Below are 22,763 nucleotides of genomic sequence, written 5' to 3' on the forward strand. Positions count from 1 at the left end.
GAGCAAAAACTATTCTTATTTAGGGCGAGGGGCGGCTTAAGACGTAGCCATGAACCCCGGAGAAAAAGGAACTCCTTCTCACTCTCCCACTCCAAGAAACTCCTAAGTAAAAGATTCGAGTCTCACAACCGCGGAGGAACACACAAATTTGAGTCGCATTCTGCACCTGAGCTTGCGACCGGACCGCTACTCGTCTGCGCCTGCGCCAGCCAGAGGGAGGCTCCTCAGTTGAGAGTGGGGCCACAGTTCGCGCTTTCGGATTGGTCGCTGAGAGCCAAAACGGACGGCGCGGAAATGACGTCAAGCTGCGCAAGCGCCGCCAGCCCTGCCGCGCGGGGGCTGCTGGGGGCCGCACGCCTTGCCTTGCTTCGCCTCTGCCCTCCTCCTCCCGTCCCCGCCCCCTCGCCGCTCGGCTCCCTGGCGTGAGTCGGCACTGCGAGCCGCGGGAGGAGCTCCGCGATCGCCGCCTCTGGTGTCCAGGCCTCGGCCTTCCCGAGCATCCCCCCTTCCTGCGGGTTGTCTCCTTCACTCTCGTAGCCGGTGGCGTCGCGGCCTCCCTTCCGGGCTCTCTTAAGAATGGTGGGAGTGAAGCCGGTCGGGAGCGACCCGGATTTCCAGCCGGAGCTGAGCGGCGCGGGCTCCAGACTCGCCGTGGTCAAGTTCACCATGCGAGGGTGAGGCCGCTGGGTCCCTTCTGTCCGCCGACGCTTTTCTTTCCGCATTCCCGGGCCCGGCTCCCTCGTGGTCTCCTCCTGCTCGGGAATGTCCGGCTGGCCGCAGCGCCAGGGCGCTGCCCAGTTAGGCCCTAGCTTTGGATCTGAGCCCCCGTTTGTGCCACGGGGAGTCTCCGGCGGGCACAGGAGTGAGGCCTCCGCGTTCCCCGGCCCGGGAGATACCCGCTCGCCCGTTTTGAATCCTTGGACTACCCTGCGCTGGGAGGTGGTGCACCTCTATGCTTTTTAGCCTGGGAGCCTCCTACATCCGCCCCTGCTTGCGTCTGTTCCTTTCTTTCCGGGGAGACAGCTGTCACCTGCATCTTAGAAACTTTGACCTCTTAATTTACCGAACACATTGATACTTTCTGCACCACTTGCATTTCTGAAAGCCTTTGGAAGCTTCAGACGGGGCTCTCCAACTAATCCGCGTAGTGCTCAGTCACTTTAAATTAATTTTGGGTTAGGATGCCTTTTTAACTTACTAACGTTTTTGTTACTCATTTGGTTAGTAATTGGGTCACTTAGGCTTACCTATATATGCGATTGCATGTAGTCACAAGAACTATAGTAGGTATGTATAATATAACACAGGTAGATAGGTGTCCAGACGTTTGAGTTTAACTAATAGACTCCCCCCCCCCTTTTTTTTTTTACCCGAGGATTTAACAGGACAGGTGTCTTGAAAAGATGTTCACTGGCTTTGGTAAATCTTAACATGATTTATAGGTCACAGAGCTGGTGGGTGGGTCTTCCATATTGGTGGGGGGTGCAGTGTTCCGGTGTGAGTGACATTTTGGAACTAGGAATTCGGAATCAAGATTTGAGCAAGTGGAGCCCTGGCTGGTTGGCTCAGTGGTAGAGCGTCGGCCTGGTGTGCGGGAGTCCCGGGTTCGACTCCCGGCCAGGGCACACAGGAGAGGCGCCCATCTGCTTCTCCACCCCTCCCCCTCTCCTTCCTCTCTGTCTCTCTCTTCTCCTCCCGCAGCCAAGGCTCCATTGGAGCAAAGTTGGCCCGGGCGCTGGGGATGGCTCTGTGGCCTCTGCCTCAGGCGCTAGAATGGCTCTGACTGCCGCAGAGCGATGTCCCAAGATGGGCAGAGCATCGCCCCCTGGTGCGCGTGCCGGGTGGATCCTGGTCAGGTGCATGCGGGAGTCAGTCTGCCTGCCTCTCCGTTTCTGGCTTCGGAAAAATACCAAAAAAAAAAAAAAAAAGGATTTGAGCAAGTGTATGTCTTTACTGACCTCTCCCTGTGCGTTCAGTGCCTAGTTAGAAAGATTAGAGGTCTCCTTTTGATATACCTTGGCCCCTGACGTTATTTATACTTAGGACATTAACTTGGAGAAATCTGCATTATGTAATACAGTTTATTGTCTAACTGACTATATAAACAGGGCAATATTTTTAACCCCAGAGCAAAAAATGATATCTAGCAAACGTGATTGAACCCATGTTAAGTATGGAAATGGTGACATTAGGATTAGAGGGATGCAGATAGAGATGAAAACAAGTTAGGATTTAGTTTTGGACCAGTCTCTTTTGTACGGAATTGAAAAGGAACAGTACATTGAATTTTGTGTAGTGGAATAGAGTACCAATATGACATAAGGATTTTGACATTTACTAAATTGACAGAAGAGGATAGTTTGTATGTAAAGACATGTCTAAAAGGAATGTCAGGATTCTATAAGAATGCCTTCCCAGATTTAGCAATTTTGTAGTGTCTGTGCTCTTAATATGAAGGAGTATTTGTACATTTGTTAAGTACCAAAGCCAGAGTTGTAAGAGGGAAGAGATTATTTTAATACCAAATCTCATCTTCAGTTCACTTTTCTAATTCTAGTTAGTGGGAGCATTTATACTTTTGTCCCTCATCAATATACTCCCCTCCACCCTCACCTTAGCAGAGGGAGAGATGACAAAGTAGTGTTATTAATCAAAGTGGGGAAAGGTTGCTATTCAGAAACACATCCATTAGCAACTGCAGACATTGGTAAAACACTGTTATTTAAAAAGATATTTTGGTAGGTTAAAATTTTTCTTTCTTTGTAAAAGCTGAGAATAAATAAAATGGTTGAATATAGAGAACTTTTAAGTTCAAAGGTAAATATTCAGATAATATTTACAAATCTTACAAGATTCTATTTGTCTTTGAAGTTCTTTTAACATTTTGACCATTAATACTTCCCTGCATGAACTCTCTGCCATTGGGACTCCCAATTTACATATATGGGCATCAGTGTTAGACTTCAAACTACTAACTATATCCAGTTAAATCATGTAATTCTTATTCTTTATTTTTCACTTCCACTTTGTCCTGTCTATTAATTTTACTAAAACACTATACAAATTGTCATACTGTAGTGGCTTTCCAGAATTTTTTTCATTTTTTAAAATTTCTTATCGGTAGTAAAATATATGTAACATAAAATTTACCATTTGGACCACTTTTAAGTGTACGGTTCAGTGGCATTAAGTACATTCACAATGTTGTATGTACTACCATCACCACTATTTTCTAGAATTTTTTCATCATCTCAGATTGAAACTGTACCTATTAAACAGTAACTCCTGCCTGACCAGGCAGTGATGCAGTGGATAGAGCATCAGACTGGGATGCCGAGGACCCAGGTTCGAGACCCCGAGGTCATCAGCTTGAGTGCGGGCTCTTCTGGTTTGAGCAAAAGCTCACCCTCTTGGACCCAAGGTCGCTGGCTCGAGCAAGGGGTTACTCGGTCTGCTGAAGGCCCGCAGTCAAGGCACATATGAGAAAGCAGTCAATGAACAACTAAGGTGTCACAACGCGCAACAGAAAACTAATGACTGATTCTTCTCTCTCTCCATTCCTGTCTGTCTGTCCCTATCTCTGACTCTCTCTCTGTCTGTAAAAAAAAACCCCAAAACAAAAAACCAAAAAAATAAGAACAGTAACTCCTAATCTCCCCCGGAGCTCCTTGGCAAACGTCTTTTCTACTTTCTGTCTCTGAATTTGCCTCTTGGTACCTCTTGCTTATTAAACTTAGCACAGTGTTTTCAAGGTTCATTCATATTGTAGCATTTGTCAGAATTTACCTTTTAAAGCTGAATAATATTTTATTGTATTTGTATATCACACACACACCACATATTAATTCATCTGTTGGCGGACATTTGAGTTGTTTTCATTTTTTGGCTATTGTGTATAATACCACTGTGAACAGTAGAGTGCAGGGGTCTCTTTGACTCTGTTTTGAGTTCTTGTAGATATCTACCAAGGAGTGGAATCGCTGGATTATATGATAATTCTGTATTAATTTTTTGAGAAATCATCAAAGTATTTTGTACAGTGGTTGCACCATTTTGTGTCCCAACCAGCAATGCAGAAGAGTCCTAGTTTCTCCCTGTACTACCAATACTTGTATTTTAATAGCCACCTAAATGGGTGTGAAGTGCCATCTGGTGGTTTTGTTTTGCATATCCTTCATGATTAATAGTGTTGAGAATCTTTTCATGTGCTTATTGGCTTTTTTTTTTTCAATCTGGGGAAATGTCTGTTAAGTTATTTGCCCATTTTGAATTGGAGTGTTGTTGAGTTGTAGGAGTTTTTTTTATATGTTTTAGATACTAATTCCTTGTCAGATACATGATTTGTAAATATTTTCTTCCATTGGTTGCTTTTTCACTTTCTTGATAATGTCCTTAGGTACACAAAAGTTTTTAATTTTGATGAAGTCCAGTTTATGTTTTCTTCTGTGCTTTTGGTGTCATATTCCAGAAATCATTGCAAATCCAGTGGAATAAAGATTTTCCCCTATGTTTTCCTCAAAGAACTGGATAGTTTTAGCTTTTAACTTTAGGTATTTGATCCATTTTAATTTATGTATATGGTGTCAAATAAGGGTCTAACTTCATTCTTTTGCATGTGGATATCCAATTTTCTACCATTTGTTGAAAAACTTTTCCCCACTGAATGGTCTTGACACCATTCTGCAATATTTTTAAAGCAATTAAAATAGTTGATATTTACGTATTATTTAATCTTTGTAAAGGACTTGTTTAAACACTTATATTGACTCATTTAGTCTTCAGAATAATGAAATTATCCCCATTCTACAAATGTGGACATTCTGAGTCACAGAGAGGTTAAATAACGTTAGTGCCATTGCTGAATGCGCTATTTGAATTGTTAAGTGCTATCCTTGCCCTTCCCAGCCTGAGCAGAAGGGAAATGCAGGTTCATTTCCATCTATTGCAGAGCGTGACATTTTACAATGAATGTCTCCTTGAATGCTTTAGCTACAGCTCTGCCTGCATGACTAATCTTATGAGCAAGCGCAATTCATTTCACTCTCTGACATTCGTTCTTCTACCTCTTAAATCAGAATGAGAACATGAAACCTGATTATATTGTTTGAGAATAAAGTTATATGTGTAAATTATATGTTATGGTAACCTGTTTTTATAACTGCTGTCTCCAAACTGTTATTTCATAAATGTACCCAGATACATTTTAAAGTTATAAGCAGTATCATTTTTGTTGTTATCATTGATGGTTAAACTCCAACGTTAAAAACATATACATTTTCTCTTTCATATAACTCCATATGAATAATTTTTATTCTGAATTCATGAATGGATCACTTTTGTAATTGTTTACTATGTACTTAATTTTCTTTTTTTTTTTTAATTTTATTTATTCATTTTAGAGAGGAGAGAGAAAGGGAGAGAGGGAGACAGAGAGGGAGAGAGAGAGGTGAGAGAGAGAGAGAAGGTAGGGAGGAGCTGGAAGCATCAACTCCCATATGTGCCTTGACCAGGCAAGCCCAGGGTTTCGAACCAGCGACCTCAGCATTTCTAGGTCGACGCTTTATCCACTGCGCCACCACAGGTCAGGCTGTACTTAATTTTCTTAAAGCAGGTGTTACTTTGTAGTTAATTAGGCATTACTATTACCATCCAAGAATGTTAATAGGTATTAGGATGTTGAGTTCTAATGGTTATGGTCACTAGTCCAAATAATATATTATATGTATATTGTATGAATTATATGTAGCAAAATTGCTGTGGACCTAAGGTAACTTACTATAGCACAATTAGCAAACCCAGCATGCCATAGGAACCAAGCAGATGACATTAGTGAGTGAGGTAGGTAGCTGCAAGATCACTCAGATCTTAGTAAGACCCTAAAGAAAGTAGATTTTTACTAAACTTATAAACTGAAGCATAGCATGCATACACAAATGCACACAAATCATTTAAGTTTATAGTTTGATACATTTTCAAGGTAGTTACAGGTATTGAACCAATACCAGCACTCCAAATCATCTCCCGACTCCCAACTGCCTGTAGGCTCCTCCTCATTACTTTTTTTTTTTTTTTTTTTTTTTTTTTTTTTTTTTTTTTTTTTTTTTTTTTTTGGTGACAGGGACAGATAGACAGGAAGGGAGAGAAATGAGCTGCATCAATTCTTCATTGTGGCACCTTAGTTGTTCATTGATTGCTTTTTCATATGTGCCTTGACCGGAGAGCTACAGCAGACCAAGTGACCCCTTGCTCGAGCCAGCGACCTTGGGCTCAAGCTGGTGAGCTTTGCTCAAACCAGATGAGCTGGTACTCAAGTTGGCGACCTCAGGATCTCAAACCTGGGTCCTTCGCGTCCCAGTCCAATGCTCTATCCACTGTGCCACCATCAGGTCAGGCTCCTCATTACTTTTGAATTCTAACAGTATAGACTAGTTTTGCCTGGATTTGAACTTTATAAAAATGGTATCACAAAGTATGTACTCTGTCTGAATTTCTTTCACTAGCACATAAATTGTTTTCATGTTGGCAGTTAACTAGAAATAACAACAAAAGCACTGTATAGGCCACTGTTTTGGATTTCGGGAATAGCAATAGTACAGTGTGTTCGTAAAGTCATGGTGCACTTTTGATCGGTCACTGGAAAGCAACAAAAGACGATAGAAATGTGAAATATGCACCAAGTAAAAGGAAAACCCTCCCAGTTTCTGTAGGATGATGTGGCAGCATGTGTGCATGCACAGATGATGACGTAACACCGTGTATATAGCGGAGCAGCCCATGGCCATGCCAGTCGAGATGTGGATGGTACAGAGGAAAGTTCAGTGTATTCTGTGGCTCTCTAAATTCGGATCCATGACCAAAGTGCAACGTAAATATCGGCGCGTTTATAACGAAGCGCCACCACACAGGAATAACATTACTCGGTGGGATAAGCAGTTGAAGGAAACAGGCAGTTTGATGGAGAAACCCCATTCTGGTAGGCCATCAGTCAGTGATGAGTCTGTAGAGGCAATACGGGGTAGCTACCTAAGGAGCCCTAAAAAATCTGGGTGTGAGCCCACATCAAACTGCACTGAATAGGTATGAAACTGGGAGAGTTTTTCTTTTATTTGGTGCAGATTTCACATTTCTATTGTCTTTTGTTGCTTTCCTGTGACTGGTTAAAAGTCCACCATGACTTTACGGACACACTGTAGTTGGGTTTTGTGATCAAGTACCAGAACTGTACTTCACTGTTCTTGTCTTTAAAATGAGGAATTATAAAGCTTAAATGAATTTAAGGGTTTTGTAAGCTGCATAACATATAGCAAATACTCAATGAATGCTAGTTATTTATATTATTAATAGGAACCAATTATGATTATATCTGTCCATTAGTAAATATAATCTAGAAATTACCTTGTTTAGAGTTATACCCTGCAGAAAAAATAAACTTTTACAATATGTCTTTAGAAAGCCCATATGTTTTCCTTGCCCAGTTTCTAGCTGAATATATTTGTTATTGTTCAAGGCAATGCACTGACTACTTTAGCAAATAGAAGAGAACAGCACGTTCATGAAATAGAATTGATATTATGATTGTAAACAGATGTATTAAGAAGAACCCAATGTGCTTTCAGAGAAAGCTGATTTTGGACTGGGTTTAGGAATTAACTGTTCTAGTTGTGGTCCTGCTGTTAACTAGAATGTCTGATCTGGGACAAGTCGTTTAACTTCCTGGTCTTTAGTTCTCACTTACCAAATAACTGTGTTAGGTTAGGTGAATTTCAGTTTTAGTTTTGTGGGTTTGATTCTTTATGTATTGCATTGCAGAAAGCTAGCAGGTTGCCTGCTGTAGTCTTTTTCTCTCAAAAAGCGTAATAGAATCCTTACGTATCCATTTTGCATATTAGGCTTAACAGAGGTTCAGAAGTAGAAAAGAACTCTTTTTTTAAACCTCTGGATTACATGATCTTGTTCTCTTTTATAACAAGTTCAAAGGTCCTATGTTTGTGTACTACAAATCAAAGTCTGCAGAAGAAAAAAGATACAATTCTGAAATTCAGCTGTACTTGGGCATAATATTTTAGAGACGGGAAAGGTCCTTGGAGAATCTGTTCTCTTCTCATTTTATACAGAGACAACAGGTAACATGTTTATGAACTTCGCCAATACTGGAAATTTAAAGTTTACTCTTAAATGCTAATGATAAGCAAGGCAAACATCTTACTTAAAATAACCAATCAATTCATTTCAATTATTATATTGTGAAAATATGCTGCTGTGAAAATATGTGCTTCTGTGTTCTTTGACTTATTTTGACTTTTGACTAAAATTTCAATCTATGAGGGCTAAAATTAAACAAAAGATCTAGTATAAGGTTAAAATCTGAAAGGCAATAGTTACTTGAAAGGTAGTCCTTCCTTTCTACTGTCTTTAGCTACAAGAAGTGTTACTTTTTTTTATTAAAAAAATTTTTTTTTATTCGGGGGGTGGCAGAGACAGACTCCCACATGCACTGTGACTGGGATCCACCCGACAAAACCCTACTAGGCGTTGCTCTGCCCATCTGGGCTGCTGTCCCCATTTCTCAGCAGCCTAACTATTGATATTTTATTTTAGCACCTGAGGCCAACTTTGCTTGAACCATTTTAGCATGGCTGTGGGAAAGGGGAAAGAGAGATAGAGAGGGGAGAAGGGGAGGGTGATGAAGCAAATGGTTACTTCTCCTGTGTGCTCTGAACAGGAATAGAACCTGGAACTTTCGCATGCCAGGCCGATGCTGTACCACTGAGCCAGTCGTCCAGAGCCAGAAGTGTTTCTTATAACACCAGTTAGTTCATACATGATTGGTGAATAGAGTAATGATGGCAGTATCACATAGAAGTTGTGTTGGTTCAAATTATATTTTTTCTAGGTGGTGGAGAGCAAGGATAGAAATAGAACCTTTAGCGGTTCTATTTCAGGGGAAGGAGAAAAGCCCTCAGCCACATTGTTCGTTTTAAATATCCCCTAAGGTGGCCTCTAGGTCTGAGCCACCTGCCTAGCTGCCTAGGTATTTTCTGAGGACTAGCTACTGTTTTTCTTAGGGATATTTTTACAAAATTGTGTGGGTTTTAAGAGGTTTGCCTCAATCTTATTTTTTTCCCATAAGCTGTTTTGAGTGCATTCTTTACAGACGGGAGATTTTTCAGGAATCAGTGTAGTACAGTATGTCCATAAGTCGTGGTGGACTTTTGACCGGTCACAGGAAAGCAACAAAAGATGATAGAAATGTGAAATCTGCACCAAATAAAAGGAAAACTCTCCCAGTTGCATACCTATTCAGGCTCACACCCAGATTTTTTAGGGCTCCTTAGGTAGCTATCCCATATAGCCTCTACAGACTCGTCACTGACTGATGGCCTACCAGAACGGGGTTTCTCCACCAAACTGCCTGTTTCCTTCAACTGCTTATCCCACCGAGTAATGTTATTCCTGTGTGGTGGCGCTTTGTTATAAACGCGCTGATATTCATGTTGCACTTTGGTTACAGATTCTAATTTAGCAAGCCACAAAACACACTGAACTTTCCTATACGGTCCACATCTCGACTGGCATGGCTGTGGGCTGCTCCGCTGTATACATGGTGTTACGTCATCATCTGCACATACGCACATGCTGCCACATCATCCTACAGAAACTGGGAGGATTTTCCTTTTATTTGGTGCATATTTCACATTTCTATCGTCTTTTGTTGCTTTCCAGTGACCGATCAAAAGTGCACCATGACTTTACGGATACACTGTATATAGTCTAAAGACCTGTGCTTCATTTGTGACAACTTATTTAACACTTTAAAGTAAAAATAACCTGTTCATAATAAAAAAAAAAAGCAAAGGATGCAGAAGTATGGATAATTTAAAAAGTCTCCCCTAAACTTGTGCGTGTTGGAGATGTGATCATACAAAGATTTTATCATGAGACTCAGTGTTCTTTACACAGTACAAATTATTCTTAACCTCTGGTGTGAATTTGTTATAACTTTTAAAACTATTTCTTAATTGCCATTTAGATTGTTTCTAAATTTTTTACTATTACAAACATTGCATTGAACTTTTTTATACATATTATTGTGTAATTGAGTAAATGGTAAGATAGGAATGACTGTCCTGGCCGGGTAACTCGGTTGGTTAGTGTTGTGCCCATATGGCAGGGTCGTGGGTTTGATCCCCAGTCAGGGCACATACAAGAATCAACAGTGGATGTAGGAATAAGTAGAACAACAAATAGATGTTTCTCTCTCTCTACCTTTCTCTCTCTCTCTCTCTCTCTCTCTCTCCCTCCCTCCCCCTTTCCTCACTTCTTCTCTTTAAAATCAGTTAAAAATAATAGGATTGACTTTTAGAAATGTGATTGTTAAATCTTGGGTTGTATTTATTTAAAATCGATAAATAATGACTAAATGGTGTTTCAAAAAGTACCTACTAATTTATACTTCCATCCATAATGTTTAAGAAATTAGCTATAAATGTTTGTTTCTTTACAGTTCAGTCTCAGGGCCTGTTTGAGGATTGTTAGATCCAAAAATCTCCTTTCAGAAGCATCAAGTTTAATATATAAGAACTTAATAGTTATTTCTTAGCATTACAGTATGAGGCTTAAGGATGGTACAGCATAAAAATGCTAATAAAAGTGTTAAGAATGGAGAGACAGACACAGTTTGAGTTTGAACATGTGCTTTTGAATTTTTTTGTGTGTTTCTGTCTGCAAAAACTAATATGTTTTATTTTTTGCCTTTTTATTGTATCAATACTGTACATTCTTAACTTCTTAATTTATAAAGCTTCGTGATAGTTCTTAATATCTGTGAATATAATTTCTTCAGTTTTGAACCTTAGAATGGCTTGGGCTCTCCTGGGTATTTCCTTATGTATTTTAGAATTTAAATTTGTTAATGTTTCAGGAACACCTGCTGGGATTTTATGTGAACTCTAAAGACCAAATTGAGAATTGAAATCTTGAAAAAAACTGAATTTTCTAATTCATAGACATAATGTATTCCTTCATTTATTTAGGTCTTCCTTAAGTTCTCTCAGGAAACAACACTGAAGGCAACACTACTAGACTTCTAGATTTATAATACAAAGCTGTTGTCATTAAGACAATATGGTATTGCTGCACATATATCTAAATAGGCCAGTGGAAAGGACTAGAAAGTCTAAAGCCAGGATGATCAGAATTGGTTTTGTTTTAATTGCCATGTTTTTTAAAGTATAAATGAGCACAGTCTTTGGTGTGATTTTACAAGCATCTCTTACCTCTCTCATAGGTGTGGGCCGTGTTTAAGGATTGCCCCAGCATTCAGTACAATGAGTAACAAGTACCCACAGGCTGTCTTCTTGGAAGTAGATGTACACCAGTGTCAGGTAAGCAGAGGGAGTTCTTTAAACAATTATTTACAGATTGGTTTGAATTTCACATTTAATACCATCCTTTATTTATCTCTGTATGCATATAGTACTTGTTTCTTTGAAGATAACAAAGTGTTATATTGATATGATTTTTATAAATGCCATTATAGTGGCGTTAGTTAAGAAAGGTAGTTCAATTATTAGTTGCTTCTGAGTTTATTTATATTCATAGCTTTCTGATATAAAATGATTGCTGTTGTATTGTTAAACTAATGTCACCTGGCAGTTCTGTATTGTTTTTTCTTACATTTATTTTTTGCAAATCTAGAATTTTGTCTTCTACAGAGGCATTGGCTGATTAGAAAGCCATAGCAGAAAATTCTTGAGTATACAGGTGTGGCAAAAGTAGGTTTACAGTTGTGAGGACACAAAACAGAGTTTATGCTTATATTTTTATTTATTATTTATAATTGTATTTTCCATACAAACAACTGTAAACCTACTTTTGCCGTACCCTGTAGTTCAATTTGCATTGATCAGTTTGTAATCTTAGTAACAAAGCTGAATACTCAGCAGAAACTTTAAAATATTGGTTACTTTTGATTGAGCCACAGTGTTGTAGGTAGGTTGTCCTGATTATTTAGTTAGAAGGGCGATAGGACAGTCCTACATTTTCATATGTAGCAATATGGAAGAGTTGCTTGTTCTAACACTAAAAATATAGTCTTTAGCTCTAAGGGACAGCGCGGTAGCTACTTGTTTTTGTTTGTTTTTGGTGAGGGAAGCTTTGTTTTTGTTATATTTCTGAGTGTGAAAATGTTTGAGTGTTATATAGTTTGTAGTGAATAGTTTGGGGATTTGGTTAGCATAAACCATGTTCCCATATATTGTTTAGTACATACTATGCCACATGCTACTGGACTGTAACACTGGCTCTGATTGTAAGTATTCACTGTCTCTAATCTGGAAGTGCCGTTTTCTGGGGCTGTGCTGTCGCTACATATCTCATTTGTTTCTCTCTACATTTTTTTAAATTTTTTTAAAAAATTTTTTACAGAGACAGAGTCAGAGAGAGGGATAGACAGGGATAGACAGACAGGAACGGAGAGATGAGAAGCATCAATCATTAGTTTTTCGTTGCACGTTGCAACACCTTAGTTGTTCAGTGATTGCTTTCTCATATGTGCCTTGACCATGGGCCTTCAGCAGACCGAGTAATCCCTTGCTCGAGCCAGTGACCTTGGGTCCAAGCTGGTGAGCTTTGTTCAAACCAGGTGAGCCCGCATTCAAGCTGGCGACCTCGGGGTCTTGAACCTGGGTCTTGAACCTGGGTCCTCCGCATTCCAGTCTGACGCTCTATCCACTGCGCCACCGCCTGGTCAGGCTCTCTCTACATTTTTATTGTGGGTACTAGAAAATGTAAAGTTACATATATAGCTCATATTAGTTTCTTGCATTATATTTCTTTTGGACAGCACTGTTCTAAAAAAAATCTTTTTTTTTTTTTTAAGTGAGGCTTCAAGAGGACTTCTTTGTGTAAACTTTCTGCCTTTTTTTTTTTAGATGATATAGTGGTGCCTGTTCATAGTATTTGAATATATAAGGTGACATATTGGCTTTACTATTTCCTTTATAATTCTCATGAATCAGTACTTATTAATAATTTTCATTCACAAGTTAGTCTTGTAATAAGTATGGAGTTAGAGCAGAATTTAAAAATAGCTGTTGTAGTATGTTTGATGGGAGATCAGAAGTCATTTCTATAAGAGCATATATAACTGTGTGAGGATTGTGATGCAAAGGGTGTGACTTTGTCTTCATGGTCAGATGGGCTACTGTTTTTCAGATGTGTGTTTTTTACCAGCACCAGTGGTTTGTGTTGACATACCAATACCCATTTGGGATACAGTATTTATTTGGTATTGTAAAGCAGTTTCTGTACGGGAAACTAATTGTTCTACTGGGTGAAATATTCAGCACTAAAACTGATAAAAATACAGGGCTCTTCTTCATTGTGGATATAAAGCTCACAGTATAATGTAGTTGTGTCTGAATGGCTAATGTACTTTAGGGAATAGGCCTGCTTTTTCTTAAGTAGCAATTAGAAATAAATTATTTTACATGTCTTTAGTCCATTGTTGTGATACTTAACTTCCACAGAGATATAGAGTGAGTACTGAAAGTGGTATAAGATTAACTCTAATTCATAATGCTGTGTAACTTGCCAATTCTAGGGAACAGCTGCCACCAACAATATATCAGCAACACCTACGTTTTTGTTTTTTCGAAACAAAGTGAGAATTGATCAGTATCAAGGAGCAGATGCTGTGGGATTAGAAGAAAAAATCAAACAGCACTTAGAAAATGACCCTGGAAGCAATGAGGACACAGATATTCCAAAAGGCTATGTACGTAGACTTACAGTAACGTCATGATATGTCTTCCATTTCCATGATTTGCTAGAATGAATCTACTGTGTTTTCATGTTTTATCTTTTACTAGTTTAAAATTAGGAATACTTTCAAATAAGAACTAAAAGTAGATTCACTGGCTGGTTATTGGGGTTTGTCTCCATGTGCGTATTATAACTTGAGCCCCTGTCATAAACTTTTTTTCTGAATTTCTCCAAATTTTCTGTCACTTTTAAATCTGCTTTCTGAACTACTTTAATAGCTGCTTTAAGACTAAAAAATACCTTTTGCCCCCCAAAACTAATGTGCTGCTTACTGATTTTGTTTTAGAACCAAATATGACTTCAGTATTGGATATAATTTTTCAATTTTAAGAGTAACTTATTTTAAATAATAACTTGAAGACTTAAACATTTTGAAAACTAATACGGGTAGTTATAATGCAATATTTTTATATTTGAGAATTATTCAGGAAATAAGTAAAATTCAGAAGTAGTGCTTGATGGTACCTGATTTGTTTATGTGCTCTGCTAAATAAAATTATATTGGCAGATTAAAAAGTAATTTTTTTAAAAAAGACTTCTAGTATTTTGACCTTAGAACTAGCTATAGGTTTTGTTCTACAAATTTGTCATCACTTACTAAAATCAAATCAGACATAAATGACCCTGATTTGTGGGGTAAGTTGATCTTTCTCTATTTTTGTGTATTGTGTTGGACCTTTCCCCTCCCTATAATGAAAGGTGAAATTTATTAAAAAACAAACAGTTGACAGTAGTACTACAAACACATATACCCTTCACTTATATTCATCAGTTGTAACTGTTTGCTGTTTTTGCTCCATCTTGTTATCTGTCTACTTTTAACTTTTGCAAAAGCATCTAACAGTGAGTTGGAGGCGTCATGGTGGATCATCTCTCAGTATTTCAGCTTGTAGCTCCTAAGAACAAGAACATTCTTCTACAATAAGCATGACACCATTATCAGTCCTCCACATAACCATGACACCATTATCACTCCTAAGAAATTTATCATTCCAACAGTATCTCTCCTCTGCAGCCTACATTTAGATGTCCTAATCTGTCTTCACAATATACTTGATAGTTGTTTCCTCTATGTAGAATCAAATCAAGGAGCATTGCATTTAAGTTGACACTTCTCTCTAGTGTTTGTTAGTCTAGAAACTTCTTTTTTTTCTTTTCATGACTGCCTTTTTGGAAAGTTTAGACCAGCATCAGTCTAATATGATATAATAGCCACTAAGCAAAAGTGGCTGTTGAGCATTTGTTATGTGACTAATGCAACTGAGAATCTGAATTTTTAATTTTATCTACTTTTAATTAAGTTAATTTTAGATTGTCACATGTGGCTAATGGCTGTCTCATTGTACAGCTCTGGTCTAGACCATCTGTCTATAGACTGTCCCACAATCTGGATTTGCATGATTGGCAAGTTGTTACATAGGTGATACTTACTTCCCAATACATATCGTCAGAATATGTCAGCTTGCAATTATATCAAATATACAGTATAATGCCAATATGCTCCAGATACTCAAAGCACTTTAATGCAACTGTTAGATGTGATACTTGTTTTGTGCGTCCCATGACAAATCTTAAAATCTATTTAAAATAATTTATCCATTTAGTTTATTTTCATCTCTTAAAATATTGGAAATGTGACTACAGTGTTGTCTTCATGCCTGGATCTTAATCTAAGCTGTAGTATTGAAGATGCTGCTCAGTAGGATAGAAGTCATGAGCATTTAAAAGATTTTGTTAACACTGCCCTCACGTAGTTCAGCATAATTCTCCAACAGGGGACTCTGGCTCTTCAGTGCTCCGTTTCCCCCTCCCTCCTTTTTTGATTTGGCTACAATATGTCATACTGAGTAATATATTTAATTTTTAATGTCACAACATTTAATGTAATACAAAATAATATTTGGTTTGGAAAACATTTAGGCTACCACATGAATAATTAAGGTCTATCCTAATGGATTATTACCATATTGATAATTACTTGGCATGTAAAAAAGTTTCCTTTAATCTTTCAGAACTATATACCTGCATTAGTATCTCTGGATAAAATTATAATAAAGGCTCTGTGATAGAACAGTGTTATATGTAACTGATACTCTGTAATACTTGGTAAACTTTAAAAATTGTCCTTATTTAGCAGATAAAGTGGATACTTTTCTAGAATAGTAGTTTATCAAAATCAGCTCTACAAGAAGCAGATGCTTAAATAGTCCAGTCACCATAGAGAGAAAATAGTAAAAGAGCTTGTTTGTATCAGCCAGGATGGATTCACAGGGGAATTCTACCGAATCTTAAGTGTCAGGTAGCCTCGTGTTACTGCAACTACCATAAAAAAAAGAGAGACAACTTTTGAGCAAGGGGTCACTGGCTCGGCTGGCCCCTCTGGTCAAGGCACATGAGAGAGAGCACTCAATGAACAACTAAGGTGCCACAACGAAGAGTTGATGCTTCTTATCTCTCTCCCTTCCTGTCTGTCTGTCCCTCTCTCACCAAAAAAAAAAAGAAAGAAAGAAAAAAAAAGAAATGGAAGAGACATGTTAACCAAATACAGTCCTTGTACTTCTTTTTTGGCCCTTATTCTGAATCTAGCCATTCAACTATAAAACATTTGTTTACTGAGTCCTTATTTCTTAGAAATACACACTAAGAATGAAATGAAGTAAAAGTCTAAGTTATACTTGAAAGTAATCAGGAGCGTGGTTGGGGCCTGGTTGCAGGCACAGATGAAATAGAGTGCACGGGTTGATGTTTATTGTAGATGGGAGGTGGGTACGGAGAGTGCACTGGATTCTGTTTGTGTGTGTTTGACTTTCCATAGTAAAAAACATGTTAAATTCATATTTGTTAGTCTTCTTTAATCTGAGTTCTTGGTGGAAATAAGTTTAAAGAGTCATGACCACACTAGAAGAGGGAAGTAGGCTTTCTTTAGATCTTACGGATATTTTAATTTGCATATTTCCCACTGCAAAATACTGATATTAAAAAAGTGTCAGTCAATATTTTATAATTTAGTTTTAAAGACTTGGTTTCTGATATCTTATCAAGTGGGCTAAGGAGTTTTGGCTTTAATAATTAGTGGTAGATCTCAGTCATAAATTCAAATGAAAGGATTATTATTCAAGTTTAAATAACTATATTAAAAGAGATGGACTTTTTCTCCAAATTGCCTAATCAGAGAGAATTGCATATTTAAGTTTCTTATTAAGATTTTTATACCAAATCCAAATGCTTTAACTAAATTCTTGATTTAATCTTTTCAGATGGATTTAATGCCTTTCATTAACAAAGCCGGCTGTGAATGTCTTAATGAGAGTGATGAGCATGGGTTTGACAACTGTTTACGAAAAGACACAACCTTCTTGGAATCTGATTGTGATGAACAGGTAATTGAATGCCTAAGCTGTGGCTTGTGGGGATTATCAGTGTTTATGCCTGCCTTGTTTTGGATCGTGTTTCCAGCTCGTCCATGGCTTTATGTCTGTCCTTCCCAGATGGCCATTGTTCGTTCTTTCTTAAAACGTGCGTTTTCTGTGACGCCTGTCGACTTGACCGTGCAGACCCGCCTCCTCTCTGCTGCATGTGAGCTGCCAGGGGCACTAGTGGCTAGGGGGACTCCTGGGTTGGCCCCACTGCTGGGCTGAATCTTCCCCACTCTTGAGTCCTTTTGTTCATTCTGACCTGCCCTTCGAACTTTCTGATCACCCAGAACGAGCACTCGCTATACATCAGGCGCCCCCCCCCCCAGGTGTGAGCTTGTACTTCCCCTACTTCTCGGCATTGCTGTCACGGAGGGGGTATCCTGCTGCCTTGATTGAGCCATCGTTTGTCTTGACTGTTATTTTCCTTAATTTTACTCTGTTCCACTGACTGGTTTGTCCCCATTCCAGTTCATCTACATATTCACAAAAGCTGTTTTTTCCTAAAATATAAATCTGATCATGCTTCTTTCTTAAGAGTTAAATGATTCTTCACTGGCTTCAGGAAGAGGTGTCAGTTCTTGCTGACCTGACCTGTTTCTGCCGCTCACTCTCATCCTTTCACCTTCAGGTCCCTAAATGTAGCATGCTTATTGTATTTTGATACACCATTAAGGGTCAAGTATAAAAAGTAGTTTAAAAAAGTACTTACATAACCGAAGGATACAGTTTAGGTATTTTCTTTGGCGGACATACCAAAATGATTCTTTTTATTTACAGAGACAGAGAGAGAGTCAGAGAGAGGGATAGACAGGGACAGACAGACAGGAACGAAGAGAGATGAGAAGCATCAATCATTAGTTTTTCGTTGTGACACCTTAGTTGTTCATTGATTGCTTTCTCATATGTGCCTTGACCGTAGGCCTTCAGCAGACCGAGTAACCCAGGGGTCTCAAACTAGCGGCCCACGGGCCACATGCAGCCCGCCGAACAATTTTGTGCGGCCCGCAGACTAATCCACGAAGTTCAAAATATTTTGGATAAAATTAAGTAAGCCTAGGGGCCTACTTGTATTTTTCATTTCTCTAGCATCCTAGCTAGATATTAGCTTAGTTAACAGCAGTTGTGATGCGAACTACAGTTTCTGGTCGTTTTGTGACACTGAGTAAACTGCATGTACGATTGTGCTTGTTGTACTGATTTTTTTTTGTTTTCAACTCCAGTGAGAAAAGTGTTGCGTAACAGTTGCCTTTTGTAGACCTAGTGCGGCCCGCCGAACGGCTGTGATCTTGCTCTGTGGCCCACATGCTGAGTTGAGTTTGAGACCCCTGGAGTAACCCCTTGCTGAAGCCAGTGACCGTGGGTCCAAGCTGGTGAGCCTTGCTCGAACCAGATGAGCCCGCGCTCAAGCTAGCAACCTCGGGGTCTCGATCCTGGGTCCTCCACATCCCAGTCCAACGCTCTATCCACGGCGCCACTGTCTGGTTAGGCACCAGAATGATTCTAAAAGCATAAATCTAAACCCCAATTTTCTTTTCTCCAACCAGAGTGACCTTGTTACATAGTTTTGAGAAGATTGTTCTCACCGTGTTCCTTGAAAAGGCACTCTGAATGTAATTTGATGGTGCAGATCTGCAGGATTGGCTACAGCTCTCCCAGAGTCTTTCTGCCTGCGGAATCTTCCTCCCAGGGTGGAAGCGGAGGCTCCTACATCTGATAGTCTCAGCTCGGGAGAGGATGAAGCGAATGAGTCAGTTTCTGAGAGAAAGGCATTGCCACAGTGCTTCGTATCTATTTTCTTATGTGGCCATCTAAATTCCATTAGATGAGTTAGAGATGGAGGTCTGGAGGCGACTGTAGAGCTCTCAGAGTCCTCCTTCTCTTGAGTTTTGGATCAAACAGAGACCATTTGAGGGCTAGTCTCTCCACATGACTTTTGCATTGTCTCCAAATTGTCAGGTGACATGGGTACATGCCTGACAAACTGTCTTAGAAAACTTTAAGCTTATATGCTAACAAGAGTAGTTTAAATTTTATTTTACTGTGGGAATTTTGTTTGAGTTTTTCGAAAGCAGATTGCTTGCCCATAAGTCACAAGACCTGAGGGTTTTATGCATAATTTTAGGTAATTATTCCATTAAATTTTTTGTTGTCATTTCCTTTTATGAATTATAGATAATTGTATTTTTTAAATGTTAGTCTAATCAAGTGACTTTCAACTTACTGATTTTGCATATTACATTGGTTTTGTTAGATTAATTAAAATTTTTTGCCTCTGAATTAATTCTGCTGAGCTGTCCTATATATTTAGGGTGTTCAAGAGCTCTTTTAAAATGAAACTATTATTTTCTTCACAGCTGCTTATTACTGTGGCATTCAATCAACCTGTTAAGCTTTATTCAATGAAATTTCAAGGGCCAGATAATGGTAAGTAATGGATATTTTCTCTCTCTCTCATCTATCTATTTATCTATCTATCTATCTGTCTGTCTGTCTGTCTGTCTGTCTATTGGTGAGAGGAGGGAAGATAGTGAGGCAGACTCCCATATGCGCCTCAACCAGGGTATACCCAACAATTCCATCAGGGGCAGGTGCACAAATACCGAGCTTTTTTTGGTGCCTGAGGCTTATGTGTTCCAGTGGAGCCATCCTCAGTGCCTGGGGCTTGAACCAATCAATCCATTGGCTGCCAGAGGGGAAGAGGGAGAGAAGGGGAAAAAGCAGATGGTCACCTGTGTTCCCTGACCAGGAATCAAACCCGTGACATTCATACACCTGGCCGACGTTCTATCCACTGAGCCCCTGGCCATGGCCAGGTAGTTCTCTTAACTAACCTTTTGCTCTGTAGACCTGTTAGCAGGTCTACCTCTATTTATTATATAGAAACATTTATTCCTTGCTTTGGGAAAGAGTGGAATTGATTTTGGAACAAAGCACGGATATACATGAATGGGCAAATAATGTGAGATTTATTTCTAAAGCGTTTAATTTTAGAATTCAAGTTTCCTCTTAATCTAAAAGCAAGTAAATTTTTTCTTCCAACTATTGCTCTAAAACTGTAGGTTCGAAGCAGCCATTTTTTTAGAATCGGAACTGGGAGATATTTATTCAAACTCCTGTTATAGATGGTAAAACTAAGGCTCTAAATTCTATTTGTGCTCTGTTAATGAATTCATATTCTTTATACATATGATCCCTTAGATAGGCTTGTACAGACTTTTCTCTTTTTATTAAATAAAGAATTTCCCTTATTCACTACCCACCCCCCTTTTTTTCTGTTTCCGTTGAGGTTTTTATGTAGTTGGAGTGGGGGGAGGGGGGAGGGAGTAGGGCCTAGATGTTAGTTTTGGTTTTGTTTTTTAATTGATTGGAAGAAACAGCCAGCACACTATTTATCATATGGCATTCCCTTTTTATTTGTTACTTTAACTTTTCATGTATTAGTGAATTTTCATTACTGAAACCATGTCTTGATTCTTAAAATATAAAGTATTGTAAAAGCAAATACTGTAGAAATGATCATTAAGCAATATAAGTATTTTAAAAATGAAACAGCCAGAAAATATGGGTCTTAGATTATACTCTGAGGTTAAAAGGTTTAAGACACTATAGATACGATTTTTACTGAGCATATTCTCATTCTTAAGATGAAATATGGCAATTTGTCTAGTTAATCTCCTTCTGGCTAATAGTGTCACTGAATAATGCTTTCCTCCCAAGTAACAAAATGTACCAATGGTTGGCAACTGTAATACCTAGCTAAAAGGTCATTTCCTTTTATGAAACTTGTTAACCTGCATATACTGTCAGACTGCATTGCTATCTTCCCTGTACAGCCTTAGTAGTAGTATACATTAGTAGTATAGCAGATAGTACTCTACATTCACATAGTACTATCTTTTGTAGTTGAGCGCAAGAACTTTGGGTATGTCCATGTGTATGCATATGTATGCATATGTTCTCATCTAGAATTCCTGGAGTATAGTGCTAGCATGCAAAAAAACATTGGCTATGAAAATACTCATACTTTCTTAGAATTCCTAAAGAGATATGTAGGTATGTGCATATGTGTGTCTATTTGTATAGTGTAAATGTGATAATAAGGGGAAGAAAATACATGTTTGGTATTTAGCATTTCATTTTATTCTACCATTTTTTAGGTCAGGGCCCTAAATATGTAAAAATTTTTATCAATCTACCCCGATCTATGGATTTTGAAGAAGCAGAAAGAAGTGAACCAACTCAAGCTCTGGAACTAACCGAGGATGATATTAAAGAAGATGGCATTATTCCACTTCGTTATGTTAAGTTTCAGAATGTTAACAGTGTAACTGTAAGTAGCATTTTGTTAAGATATATTTAATGGGTTTGTCTGGCAACTTATGCTGTATTTAGTGATTCTAAATGATCCTCTAACATAGTTATTTGTCTACTTGGTTTGAAATGAGCAAAAATGTATAATGTATAATGAATTCATTATACAAAAATGTATAATGAATAAAATAATTAAATTTTATTCTTTTTACTTTATCTATGCACCCTAATGGGAAGGACAGGTTGATTTTTTAAAATTGATGGATTTGCCAGTTTAATTTGAGAGAGAGAGAGAGAGAGAGAGAGATATATATATATATATATATATATATATGGCAACTCTAACGTTTATTCTAGAACATTTATGCTTAAACTGAAGATATCCATGCTTTATTATTCATACCTGGTAATGAGTGATACATTTGTAAAATTCAGTGTGCTTTTCTAGAATACTGAGTATTTAATGTAGTGGTCATGAGCTCAGTAAAAATGACTTTAAAAAGATCATTTCAGTTAAGGACTTCGCTGCTTCTTAGCAATTATGAATTGCTTTTGTGTATTTTGGTATTGAAATCCAGCATGTGTGGTTCACCCCAGCCTGGTCCGTCAGAGGAGGGGCAAGAGGGTTAGGCCGGAACAGTACAACACCTAGAAAAAGAAGTACACAGCATTGTCACAGAACAGGTCATGCCAAACTAGTGTGATTTCTCTGTTCTAATGGAATATGATTCTGGTTTTTATAAGTTAGGAGAATGCTATATAGTATGTGTTCATAACACCTTTTGCTCTACTTAGTGATGGGAGGAAGGTGGTTATTTATTGGAAAAGCCCTTTCAGTCCAGAAATCCTGATAGAATCTCTGTCATTAGGATCATGACCATAATTATCTCGTGATAGGCTCAAGTATTTATAGACTGTGTCCTACCTCATTCAGAATGCCTATTAAGACACAGAAAGCAATGTCTGTCACCTTTTTTTGGTGATAAAATTGAAGTTAAAATGACATTTTTGATCAGAAATTATAATCAAAACTGCTGTGCCTAGATTCAGAGAACATTACAAATAAATAAACAGAGAGCTGGTTTAAGTCTACTAATTATAGACTTGGAGTGTTTAATTGACCAGCTCAGTTTGGGACGAATCTGCGGTTGCCAATATAAACAGCAACAACTGACTGATGAAGGCCACCTGAGAATGAAAGAAGCATGCTGT

At 38.4% G+C, this 22,763-nt stretch overlaps 1 protein-coding gene across 2 annotated transcripts in view; it reads left to right on the top strand.

Moving 5' to 3' along the window:
- The first annotated feature begins 342 nt into the window (after positions 1-342).
- Positions 343-22,763, top strand: part of TXNL1 (thioredoxin like 1) — a 29,792-nt gene continuing 7,371 nt past the window's right edge. Inside the window, exons 1-6 of one of the 2 annotated variants that reach the window (XM_066246717.1) lie at positions 343-674; positions 11,288-11,384; positions 13,604-13,777; positions 17,082-17,204; positions 19,595-19,664; positions 21,398-21,570. In XM_066246717.1, coding sequence (XP_066102814.1) covers positions 577-674; positions 11,288-11,384; positions 13,604-13,777; positions 17,082-17,204; positions 19,595-19,664; positions 21,398-21,570 — 735 coding nt within the window. In that variant the 5' untranslated portion in view covers positions 343-576. The remainder of the gene's footprint in view (positions 675-11,287; positions 11,385-13,603; positions 13,778-17,081; positions 17,205-19,594; positions 19,665-21,397; positions 21,571-22,763) is intronic. The other variant, XM_066246716.1, reaches the window with a different exon arrangement.

This window comes from Saccopteryx bilineata, chromosome 11, assembly GCF_036850765.1.
Source record: "Saccopteryx bilineata isolate mSacBil1 chromosome 11, mSacBil1_pri_phased_curated, whole genome shotgun sequence".
In the NCBI taxonomy this organism is placed as follows: domain Eukaryota; kingdom Metazoa; phylum Chordata; class Mammalia; order Chiroptera; family Emballonuridae; genus Saccopteryx; species Saccopteryx bilineata.